The 13,156-nt window shown below is 38.6% G+C and overlaps 1 protein-coding gene across 5 annotated transcripts; it reads right to left on the reverse strand.

Moving 5' to 3' along the window:
• Window positions 1-1,097: 1,097 nt before the first annotated feature.
• On the reverse strand, window positions 1,098-12,341 carry MACIR (macrophage immunometabolism regulator). Of its 5 annotated transcripts, none has more exons than XM_086868552.1 (4): window positions 12,189-12,341; window positions 11,570-11,605; window positions 11,235-11,320; window positions 1,098-3,398 (listed from the first exon to the last, which is right to left on the reverse strand). In XM_086868552.1, the coding sequence occupies exons 3-4, from the start codon at window positions 11,316-11,318 to the stop codon at window positions 2,754-2,756; spliced, it is 729 nt and encodes a 242-aa protein (XP_086724678.1). In that variant the 5' UTR covers window positions 11,319-11,320; window positions 11,570-11,605; window positions 12,189-12,341; the 3' UTR covers window positions 1,098-2,753. The 5 variants fall into 5 exon arrangements, with proteins under 5 accessions (XP_086724678.1, XP_086724682.1, XP_086724679.1 ...); XM_086868556.1 differs by having other exon boundaries at window positions 11,235-11,323; window positions 12,189-12,221; XM_086868553.1 differs by lacking the exon at window positions 11,570-11,605 and having other exon boundaries at window positions 12,189-12,275.
• Between the last annotated feature and the right edge of the window lie 815 nt (window positions 12,342-13,156).

Below are 13,156 nucleotides of genomic sequence, written 5' to 3' on the forward strand. Positions count from 1 at the left end.
ATGATGATTTTGTGAGCCCTGCCTTTTACCCTCCCCAGGATATCTCTGATTAGCTGATGCTTTGTACCCTCCCTTTGAACTGCCTCCCTATTTCAGCTGTTGCACGCTCACATTTTCTGTCTTTTGCCCCCAAGATTCCCCAGAGCAATAAATCCTCTGTTATCCCATGCAAAAGACCTCCCTCTCGTCCTTGTCTCCTCAGAGCACAGACTGACAGCCAAAGAGCCTTAGAGCAAGTGCTCTAGTCACACCTCGGGTCATCCTGATCCTCCTGGAGCAGACCGAACTGATAAGAGACAGATAGCCACCAGATAGAGTTCCAGCCCGATGCAATAGCTGCCAAGCTTGACATTGTCTTTAAAGACATTAGCATTGTAATAAATCATTTTTCAATTTTAATTCTACATTTTTCTTACAACGGCTTACAAACTTATTTACACTTCGGTACTGCAGCTACATTCTAAAATTAATCTTGTTCAAAGCATTTTTTCTTGTTTTTGCTGCCTATATTCTCTCTAAGGATGAGCTCTTCCAGTTGTGTCCTTTTAGTACCTAATGCCTTTAAGGTGAAACTTAGTAACTCGCCTCAACCACACCACACTACAGAACTTTTAAAGATTGATTATGTTGGAAAATTTGTTTCTGATTCTTCACTACCATTGAAACTTAGAAAAACCTAAGTTATCTGTTAACAGTTCCTTGCTTTGTCTGTGCTACAGGTAGTGTAAATAGTAATTCCTACTTTATGAGGGGTGAGATAACCAAACACCATGACCATGTCTGAGCACATTGACAAACAAATCACCAAAGATAAAATACCATTTTACATACATTATATTTTTTATGCCTGAACTCAGCTACCTAGCCATCCACCAGTCTCTTAACGTAGCCATAAAATTACAGGACTGGACAACATCAGAAACATGCACACAAGGGAAATGCATGGCACTTTTCCTGAAACAAAGCAACAGAGCTAAGCATCTATTTCACAGAAATCCAGGACCCCAACTTTCAAGTTGTTTTTAAATGTTCCCCAGTCTAAATTTTTTTAAATGCCCTGTTTTTCTCCTACACACCAAATGAATCCAAAACAACAGTTGTTTACAATACCTTTTTTATTTTTCAGCCAGAAATACAATTTAAGTTGATATTTCAATAAACAGTGGTGTTTATTCCTTAAACAAATCCCCTATCTCTTTGGCATCAACCGTATTCTGTTTTTCAAACTAAAGGCTATATAGGAAGACTTTACTTTCAAGATCATTGTTCAATACATTAAATTTACACTTTAAATTAGTGTAGTTAACTTTGAAAAAGACACTTTTTTTTTTGGTATTTTCTAATAAACCTTAAAAAAAATAACCAAACCACAAAATGCTTACTAGTGGGCTGCCTTAATTTAAAGTGTTGAGTGATAGACTAAGAACTCTTCATTTTCCAGAGCACATGCACTAACTAGTGCTTTCTAGTAATTCTGAGCGATAAACAAAGAAACAAATAAAAATCTTAACTCTATCAGAAACAACTGATCAAGTAATTCATGTTTCAAAGCAATATGAAATTATTTTTAACTTCTGCAGAGGTCATCAGGCAAAATCATGTTTTGCACTTCTTCAGCAAAAGACTGCACCTAAAAAAAAGAATGAAAACTATTTTTCATTTTTAAACTAAAGTTACCAAAATCTTTTAAACACATCTAGGAATACAGCTGTGAAAACTGCATTTAATGTCACGTTTAGATAAAAAAATTCATTAAGTAACAAAAGTAACCCAGTGCATTATTCTGCTGAAAAATTCAAGATCATTTCTTCAATGCTGACAAGAAATATTTTACTTGCACTCTTGTCAAGAAACAATTTGCCCTCCAGAGCTCGTGTTCAGTGCTTCAAGTCAAATTTCCAAATTTCCAAAGATATGTTGAAGTTGACACCTTCTGCTACTATAGATGAAATGAAAATCACAAAATCAAAAACATACCAGTACACACATTCCAGTTTGTCTCAAGACAATGTAAAAAACCCCAACAAAACAAAAAAACAAAAAATGACCTGCACTTCCTAAAAGATTTGCTTTAAATAACTGAAATAATTATTCTGAACATGTTTTATAGAATAAAAAGGATAAAGCAATTACTTTCATGCAGAAACTAAAAAAATAATTTAATAGGATTCAAGTAGCAAAGTTTCCTATTACAAATGAATCTCACCCACATCACCAACACAAGCGCAGTCTCAAAATGAATTGGATTGTTTAAATAGCAAGTGATTCATCCAGTCAAGCTAACTCTCCTGTTCATGTTGTAAGTAAAACCCATACATTTTACTACAGAAACAAAAAGAAAACCCAGAAATACTCCTTGAGTACTTATCCAAAAGCAGTTTCTAACATCAAGCCAAAATTAGCAACAACCAGGCAGACATCACCAATTTTTCAGTGTTGAATTACTGTAAATACTAGATGTAGCAGTACAGAAAAAAAAATCCCAAAAATCAAAAGCTTTTTTTTGTTAAAACGTGTCCCAAGAAATATCCACTAGTTGCAGTCAAATCTGCATCAGAAGTTGCTTTATCAGCAAAGATTTCTCTCTCCAAGTATTTGCATCTGTCAAGACTGTATTCAAATAAATTACTTTCTGGTAACACTGACCTGATAAAACCACCTATATTGTGGAAAGTTATGTACACAGTACAACAGTGGATTTTTGCAGCAACAGAGAAAAGATCAGAAACCATTTCTAAATTTGAGATGATAGCTCATGTGCTATTCCTTGCAAACATACGATCGCCTCTAAGAGTAAGGTGTTGGAGCTGGTATTGTAGCACTTCTGTGTCAGGAGGTTCCTTAATGTTCATTTTGTCTAAATTGAGGTAGTCCAGTGATTTTGAATGAGACCTTTTACCTTTCAAAAGGCGGAGAGGCAGGGGACCATGAAGTGCCTTGTAAGGTTCATATGGTAAAGCTTTACTGTATTTATCCCCTGAGCTGGGCATCCGTCTCCTCCTCCTTCCATTTACTGCTGGGATCTCATATGGCTGGTAGTATCTACTTCTAGCTTTGTACAAACGCGAGGAACGTGGAAGTCCTGAATCAATATGTTTGGAGCCCAAGTTAGGACCAGGTTCTCCTTTATTCTCCTCACTTCCTGTACACTTATGGGCTAGTTTTAGCAGCTCCTCTCCAGTTGCAAAGCCAACCAGGTAGTTAGAATCCATGTGAAGGATCTGATATCCTGCAACTGTCTGCCGTAATGGTGAGCAGGGGGTGCTGGAACAGCGTGGCCTTTCTGCTTCCATCCTGGCTGCAGAACTCACCTCTGCAAGAGGCACAGGGAGGGTGGAGAGGACAGTTCTGGACTCTCCATTCACATCAACTTCCATTTTAAACACAAGGCTTCGCTCCTAAAAATAAAGCAGAGCTTGTTCAGAAAATGCAACACAAGGTGCTGAGAAAGGACCACAGAAGTGCAATTTTGTACCACCCAGAAGTCATAACCAGTACTTACCTATTCAGCCTGGTCTTACCTCTGCAGAGTATCATATAACAGAATCATCACCAACATCAGTCTTTCAAAATTATCTTGGGTGGGTTTTTTATTAAAAGATACCATAAAGATACTGATAATTATAAATAGCTAAAAATATACTTTAATACTATCATACTAAAAAATGGAGCACCTCTCTGGGTCATTTTTTCAGCCTTTTGGTGCATTTTATTCCTTGTAGTCCCTCACATCTTGGAGGGACTCACATCCATTAGCAGATCCATAGCACCTTCCCCCATCTTTACTGTGTAATTTGTCTACTGACAATATTTTTATCAAGCAAAGCTTTCAAAAAACATGCCTAAAAGGTACCACCTCATTCAGACATGACCATGGACCAGACCTGATCGCAGTGCAGTGGAATACTTCCATCTTCCAGATGTGCAGACAGCTTGCTTTAAATTCAAAGAATGGTAACCTAGCTGTTCCACACCTGTCTGATTCGGTCATCAGCAATCCTCACTCACTCCCCAAGAAAATTCACCTAGCATCTTACTCAAAATTAATCAAACACACATTCTTTTATTCTAATAGGATCATAATGTATTTCAAATAAAGTATACTGTGTTTAATGAAGATTGTATTTGATTCTTATAAGTATCTTAAGAATAAACATAATTTATTTTTTTCCTATTTCTCTTGGAAACAGACTATCTTACCCTTCCCTCACAACTTTCCAAATATCTTATTTGGTTCCTTTACAAACACAAGTGCTCACTGCAAGCTATTACCATCGCTAACATGGAAATATATGGTCACCATCACAGCAAGGATACATCAGTAGATGCCAGAACACTGGAAAGCATTCTTTTCATTTCTATTTTCAGAGTCATCTGAACCATTTCAGTGACACAGCTACTTCACAAAACAGAAAGGTCACATTTGTTTCAAAATCCATGCTTTCTTCATTGTCAGACTCACTTTTGCTCTAAACTGTAACTAGTGGCTCTGTAGTCAATATATTTCACAAAAAAATTCAGCATAGCTATGTCATGTTTAAGGGCAACAAGACTCAAAGGAAAGAAAGTTAAGCATCTAAGTGTTAAGCAGAAACAATTCTGAAATTCGTTGTGTGTGACCATAAACTACATTCAAAAGCTCAATATTTCACAACTAAGACCAACTTAAAACACACTTCCAAGAGTTTGCAAACTTAAGCACTTGCTGCCACTTTGAGGCTTAGAACATCACGGGCCAAGTAGCAATGACACAACTAACCATGAAATACTTTATTTCTGTAGAAAAAAAAATTGTTAATTTTCTGTAGAAAATATATCTTTTTCAATTAGATACCCCACAAAATCATATTAAGACCAATCTCCATTAGTTTGTTTTAAAATAAGAGAGGGAAGTGTGAAAGTATCCCTTGCAAAAGGAAATACTAGCCTCATGCAAAATACAAGATTACCTTGTTTCTTTTAAGGGACTGGGAAAGAGCAGCTCAAATAGTGTTGTCAGAGACTGAAAATCTGTCTGAGACATCTTGGGGGCTTCAAATATATCATAAGGTGTGGGTCTGGCAGGGAACTTGCTCTGGGGAGGTGTTGCCCTGCCCCCCACATTCCCCAGCCTCACAGTGTCCATCAGTTATGGCACAATGGAGGCAGCACCCCAGTGGTGCCTAACCCAGCCCCTGAGTGGCCAAGCTACTGAAAGTCCCACCTGGGAGGAAGGGTCTTTAAGAAGGCTGTCCATAAGACAAGCATATTGTTCTTTAACCCCACCTTCATCTTGGAGCTTTACATCACTGGAACGCAGGAGCTGGAAGCTACTTTTGTTTTTCTACATCTTTCCTGTCTTTCTCCCTTTCTTCTTCTAACTTTCTTTTCACAGAAGATAATGCCAAATGGATTTAAAGGTTTTCTATGTTCAGTGGACTGTATCTCTGCTGTGGTGTTTCATGTTTTACTAAATCATTTGACAAAGTTCCTCATCTTCTATAGTTTGCTAGTAAACTTTTCTGTGAATTTTTACGTCTTGAGGATATCTGGTTGGTATTTCTCTTTTGCATCTACCAGAAGAACCAAAAGAATCTTGGTTTAACCCTGGATTTAAATGACTGGGGTGTGATGTTTCTTCCCTGCTTAGTGCCCAGTCATCCTGCTTCTCCCTGCTATTTTATTATGCTGATAAACAAGGAGTAAACAAAATGCCCACTGTTCTGCTGAAGAGGATTTTATTTACCTTTAACAGACTTGTATTATGGAGAGACTATTTCTAATGTTCCTTTAGTCTTAAACGGTCTCTTTTAATTCTCAGTCATGGTGCATTTAGGATTCTTCATTACCAGTTTTGCATACCATAACTTTTGCAAATATACTTCACCCAATGAGTTTTTAAGCATTTTGGGGTTGGACTAGATGGTCTGGGGTTGGAATAAATGATCTTCAGAAATCCCTTCCAACCCTAACAAATCTGTGAATAGAACAATACTGGAAAACAGTTAAATAAAGAATTGAAATACTGAAGCAAACCAGACACCAAAATTTTTCACTGCAGAAAGTCCACACAACTCAATAATGCTTCCTGTTATATTTAATTGAATTCAATATATATTTATGGATTCAGTTACCAGTTTTAGAATAGCAGAAGCAGTTACTTCCTACTTTAACACCGTATCAAGCAGTATAACAGTAAATCTTGTAAGGCTTCAGCTACTGAAGAAGACAAAAATATTAATGACAATTTGTTAACTTGAAATTATGCACCACCAGGCACAGCACACAGAAATTCTGCATTACAATTTTCAACTACCCTGGGATTTTAGGCAAGAAACATAAATATCTGTTCTTGCTCTTAATTCCAAAGTTCCACCCTGCAGTTTGGAAATCTCTCCTGAAAACTTCCAGAAAGACTCAATTTGTTCTGTTAAAAGAAACTGAAATGATGCTACAAAAAAAACCACAGAAAACAAATAAATCCACCCCCCCCCCAAAAAAAAAAAATCCCAAACAATAAAACCCCCAAACAAACAACATGCCCAGAACAAACAAATCATTTGCAATAGCAGTATGTGCCCTAAAGAAGAGGAAAGAGGAAGAGATATCTTCATGCACTTTGGGAGTTTAAAGTAACACAAAGGCTCTTCCCTTAGCACAACTTTTAAAATTGATTTCCTTTTGTTTGAAACATGGGAGTGTGCTCTGGTAACCAAAAGCAATCAACTTGGAAAAGCAACCCTGCAGAAGGGAAGGAGTCAGCAGTTCACTGCACAGTAATTACCCTCACTGTAAACCCGTACAAAGGAAAATCAGAGCAGAAAGTCTTCCAGCCAGCAAGGTCCAGTCTAGTACTTAAGGTTCTGAAAATGCAGAACTCTCATTCTTTGCTGCAGTGTGAAGGAAAATACTAAAACCAAGCAATCCTGTCAGACATTTGAAAGCAACAGCAGCATTAGAAGTTGGTGCCACAAACATCAAAAACTCAAGGGAACAGCACTGCTTGTTGGTGATATGAATGACTGGCCAGCTGCATAAGCAAAGGACCAAAACTCAATATGTATGTGCTCAGCTCCTCTTTCCCAAGACTTTTAATGCCAGTTATTCAAACTGCCCTATGGCCTCAAAATTATTTGCATCCTTATCTAGGAAAAAAAACCCCAACCAAAACCAAAACAGAACAAAACAACAACAGAAAAGACATAAAGACATTATTTAGAAGACTCCTATGAAAGAAAACAGAAAATAATTTGAGATTCACAATGAGTGTAGGTACCATCACCTATAAAAAGCTATTTAAATTTTTTTTACAGTATTTTAAGATATGGTTAGGATTCTATGGTTATAAAGCATTTGATAACTTCTGTTATGTTCACTGCTGTTTACAAGTATAAGCTCATCACTAATTCCCAGCATCAGTTATAACACTGGATAGAGCAGTATGCCTGTTTAAAAAGATGACTGCCTCTGATGACAGCTGGCTTGTCTTCTTGCCTCTCAAACATAATGACAATAGAGTGATGCCAATTCAAGACAATTTGTAATTAAAGATTATTATTGAATCTAAGCAAGGAGACTAAGAATAATATGGCATATCCTTTGCTGCTGGTCCACATATTAAAAAAATATGCAAAATAACTGAAAATAGCAGTTACCAAAATAATTAACTTGACCAACACCTATCAGAATGGCCCCCAGAACAGAACTCAATGAGATTTTACAAGATTTCATTAATTCTCTTTGTATATTTACAAATATACTCTGCATATAAAATAACCAGACCTAATCCAGATAAAGACTGAGAAAATTGTCTAAAACACAGGGCAGGGAAATAATGAAGATAAATACTAGATTAACTACTAAACATCACTGTATGACCTCAAGAATACATTAACATTATTGGGATAGTTCTTTCAGTGTAAAACCATCAAAATTTCCACATTTTGCAAATGTAAAGACTTTCTAGTTATAGAATCTTTCACAAAGTTGTGAGATACCGTTCATATCTTTCTCATAACACGGGACAAATTAGAAACAGTCATGCATGACCCACTAGGGCCTAATATCACAATATATGCACTGTAAATCATTTGTTGTTAAAATTATTTCTTGCCATGTGCCTCACTGCACTCAAAATCTTGTTTGTTTGGTTTTTTCCCCCAATAAAATGTTACTTCTTCTGTTACATGCATTACTTACTATCTTTTTGAGGAAAGAAATGTGACTTACAAAATACAAACATTAATTACCCAATTTTTAAAGACAAAAAAAGATGAAGAGGATTTTCCTTGATACTCTTATGCTTTGTAGAAAGTCTATATTGGTTTGTAGCCACTGTAAGTTGCTTTTAACAAAATAGCTGGCTCTCTGTAATTTCACATTTCTATTGTTACTTATTTCCCAAGATAGAATCTGAATTGATTTTAAAACATGTCTTTTATTTTTCTTTTAGATAAGCATTAAATTTCTGTCCATTCAGTAAATGTTTTCTTCTTAAGCACTTATTCTTCCTCCTAGATGCCAAGCCTGTAGGCAATACTATTAGCCAAGAACCACTAAGATATGTCACATTGGTAAAATGATAGCAATTGCAACAAGAAAAAGGAGAATGGAGATGGCAGAGATGATACCAACTGTAAAAGAGTCAAACATAATGAATAGACATATCAAGCCAGTTTTGACACATTCCCTTCTCTGTGCTGCCATTACTTGATATATACAGTGCACTTAGAAGACAAAATGTTTGTCTGTTAAACACAGGAGTAAGTGAAACCACCCAGCATGTCTGAAGCTGGGACACTTTCAATTATTTCAATTGTCTTTTTGATAAGAGTATAAAATAAGGTCTTCATCATTCCCCTTCAGTCTGAAGGGAAAAAAAAGTTTGCTGTTTCTTACAAGAAATTCCATACTCCTCTAAGCTAAGAGAATGGGGGCAATATTAAATTGCTGTACCACATAAGACAACACTCAGATGGAGTAACAACTAAGTGTCGTACAGATTTACTTCCTCAAAATTACATGCAAGAAAATGAAATTATGCTTAAGACATACACTATAATCCTACAGACATTAAGAAAACATGAACTGATATTACTGAATTAATAAAGCCAGCACAGTAACTTCAGAATGCAATGTAAAACAACAGCCTACCAAACAACTAGTAAAGCGTGTGTTTTGGTGGAGAAAAGCGGGGGCTCTTGTCAACTGGTAAAATATTAAGCCATTCAGCTACCCAGTATACTAAGCAATAAGTACCACATGGCTTATATAAAACTAGGATTTACAAAATGTTCTTTTTGAAAAGAATTTCTACCAATATGCTCCTACTCCAAGTAGCAGTGACCAGTTTTTCAATTCTTGTGATTAACACAGTTTTAAACAGTGTTTAAAACTATTATGATTCAGAAAACTACCTTTTAAAATTGAAGATGGTCAAAAGTGCACTACTCAAAAACTACAACTAGCAACACAAGTGACTAGCTCAGACCAAATCAGCATGACAGAGCATAGAGTTTACAAAGAAAAGAGACAGATGGAATGTTCAGAGTCTGACCAGACTAATGAATTTTGTATGAAGATACTTAGCAAGCAGAAGTGAAAGAAAATGGTGGGAAAGAAGGCCATTTAACATCTCTCTGCCAAGGGATACTAGATGGAAGTGTTTAACAGACAGTAACTTCTCTGACATATTTAGTTTTCCACATGGACAATGCGACTCCCTTGCTGGAGTCTTGCTGTCTAAACAGTCCTTGCTGTCTAAATCACAGACAAACACTTCCCCTTCACTTGGTCTGTAAAATGATGCTCCTGGCCAGCATAAAGGTGGTTGTTTACTATGCTGACTCTTCAAAAAGTAAAACAGTGAGATTCAAAAAAGCTGATACATATTGTAACACAAATAATTTTTATTCTTTATTGGATTAGTAAGTAAAATAATGTTTCCCTTATCATTTAACTTCTTCTTCTCTGTACTTTTGATCTTCTATCTTTTCATCAACTAAAATCTAAGTTTCACCTTCGAAGTTTTTCTTACTTTCACATTAGCTCACTTGGGAAGACACCACACAACCTGATTTGTCAACAAAAAAACTAAACTGCCTTTTAAAAATAAGAGACAGAAACAAACAAAAGACATCATTCCAGTTTTTACCAAATAAATACTGCCTTCTTTAATTTAAAAACTAAAGTTCTAATGGGACTATGGGTCTGCACTGTTACCGTGTTAAAGAAGAAATTCAGGTTGGGTAATGTTCTATACTTACAAGTCAGTGCAGCTCTGGTGGCATTATTTTGAAATGATCAGACTAAACAATAAAATATTCAGCCTTTGACTAGGAACAGCTATATCAAAGAAATAAACTTTAAAAATGCGCCTACTCACATTTATATTAATAAAAAAAATGTTTAATCAATGCAATTTAGTTTTTTCATTTTTTTTAATGGAAGTACTTTAAGCACTCTCTCAAGCTCAGTAGAGTAATGGACATAAAGGTTTTAAAGTTTTGTTGTTTGTCTGATTCTCAAATGCTCCTTCCCTTACTTAAATGCTGCTTAAAAACCAGTGTATTGCAAGTGTAGAGTAACAATTAGTAAAAGCCCAACAGTACATGCAGTTACAGTAAATTTCTATTTCAGACTTACAACTAGTGTGAACAGAAATCTTCTTCCCAGAACATTTAGTTCTGACTCATCTGACTTTGCCATACCAATACCACATTTGCATATGATTATACATGCCCAATGGCCAAGCCAGCAGCATAAGGCTGATCAAAGAGACTGTACAGAAAGCCACACTGTAACGCCCGTACTCTGACACAAGAGCCTAATTTCAGTGATTGCATTGCCACAGCCTCATTTCCCTCTGCTTCAAAGACACTGTGAGAACCATCCTCCTCTATCTTCATTATCCTAACAAATGCTCTTCCTCAGGGGGGAAAATAAAAGCTGAAGCAAGTACATCTGGTTATCTGGAATATGGTTCAAAATATATCAACAGCAGGAGGGTAGTGGGAGAAGCAGCTTTCTGACATCGGTTCATTTCTGCATGCAGCTATGCAAGCAAAATGTATGAAATCCTGGCCTGCTCCAGAGAACACAGTAACAAACACATGCTCCTAAGAAACACCCATTAGAGTTCGTAATTTCCTATTTTCTTTGTAATAGAGAATACATTTTTGCTAGGCAAAATCCCTATAGAAAACCGCATATAAATAATATATACAGAGAGCTAAGATCTGAGAATGCTTTCCTACCTTCTGCAGACCACTCAAAACAGCACCATAGCTGCTCAAAGTCACTCTTCCAGTAAATGTGCAGAGACAGGACTGGAAAAACATGCCTGCTAATGAATCAAAGCAGCTTAGCAAGTTTCATACTCTAAAGTAATACTTGAATGCACCTTGAGTGCACAAGGGCAGTCAGTGAGCTTCACAGGCCATACAGTAAATATTAAGACAAAACTCTGAGTCTCTGTCTACTCTTCACTAAGCAAAATTTATTACAAAGAAATATAAAAAACACAGAAGGTTAACTATGTTAACATTGTTACTACCAGAATCAACAGGTCATATCCAAGTTTAGCACTTGCCTGAGTGATAGGGCCGCCAGTGGCTTTGAACTGCAACTGAGGAGAGAGTTATGCACACTAAATAAATACATACACTAATGCTAGATATAGCTGCACACAGCTAAGTTCTGGGCTTTTCCACCGCTTGCACTGTCACCCATCGGGTGGCACGGACAGCGCACCAGGAGCAGCGGAGGCTGCAGGCCCCACATGGCGGCTCCCCGGCCTCCCTGCACACACGGGGATCACCACCAGCGTCCTGGTCTCCCTCTAGGGCTGCCGGGCAGCGTCTGCCATGTTCCTCCCTACCGGCTCGGCCCCGCCGCACTCGGGGCCGCAGGGCGGGCTGCGGGGCCTGCAAGAACGCGGGGCCGCCACTCGCACCACACGACCTGGCGGTGCCCGGCCACGGCGCGCCCGGCCCCTCAGTCCGCGGGCCCCGCCGCCCCCTGGGGACCCGGCTCGCACTGTACAGCCCCTCAGGCCCCCCCGACGGCGGCACCACCGCACCTACGGTAGGCTCCACCGCCCACCCTCACAGCTCCCGCCCTACGGCTCCTCCCTCGGCCCACCCAGCTCCGGGAGCCCAGGGCAGGGCCGGAGGCCACGGGGCCGGGGCTCAATTCCCGCCCTCTCCTACCTGCGGCCCAGCGCGGCGGGGCCCGGGCGGCAGCTGCTGTCAGGGGCGGCGCGCAGGCCGCTCCTGTTCCCCGGGCCCGCCCGGCGCCGGGCTGAGGGCGGAGCGCACGGCGGCTTCGTACGGAGCATGCAGGCCGCTCCGAGCTCCGCCTCCCTCCCCGGCCTGAGCCTCGGTATCTTCCACCTGGCCTGAGTCTGGTTTTAATCAACGTTTGTCGTCTGTGCCATTTTCTGTCGTATACAGCTGTAGAAATGTATGAAGTACCCGTCTCTTGGTGACTTTCTCATCGCAGGAATACTGCCCTTTTCTGTAGTATTTCCATGCAGCCTACAAAGTTTGAAAGCTGACTAGACAACAAATCTTTATAAATGGGTTTTTCTGACAACCAATTAGATAATTTCCCTATTGTATTTTGCTGCTATTACTGCAGCAAACCTTGCAAACAACTGCATAACTTGGCTTTTTCAAGTAAATTGGAAGGGGAAGAAAAAGTGTCATGCCATAGTCCTGTTTTTCCCCTTTAATAAGAGTTCTACCACACAGCTATTAAACACCTAAGGATGGACTTAAGCTAGGTTTTGTTTCTGAAACTGAGTCTTTAAAGACTCAAACACACAGCTGAAAATCACAGCATTACTGTGATTGGGAAGGCATGGATGACCCACACAAAAAAGCCATATTCTGTTCTCCCTCTAGTCCTAATAGTCCTGCCAAGGAAGTAGCAGGTGCTCTGGTCTTGAATTGCACTGAAGGCTGTCAGCCTTCCATTCCATATGCACCCCGACTAACCACTGTGCACCCAAATGCTCCTGGAATTTGTGTTTCTTGGAAATTCTCAGAACAAACAACAGAGAAATAAAACTCATGGTTTTTATAAGGCATTTTGATTACAAGCTCTGCAAGTCCTTAAGACTCATAGGGTTTGCAAGATCACAAAAAAAGCTCTAAGAACTAAATTAATAAATTTA

This window comes from Cyanistes caeruleus, chromosome Z (genome assembly GCF_971803275.1).
Source record: "Cyanistes caeruleus chromosome Z, bCyaCae1.hap1.1, whole genome shotgun sequence".
Lineage (NCBI taxonomy): Eukaryota > Metazoa > Chordata > Aves > Passeriformes > Paridae > Cyanistes > Cyanistes caeruleus.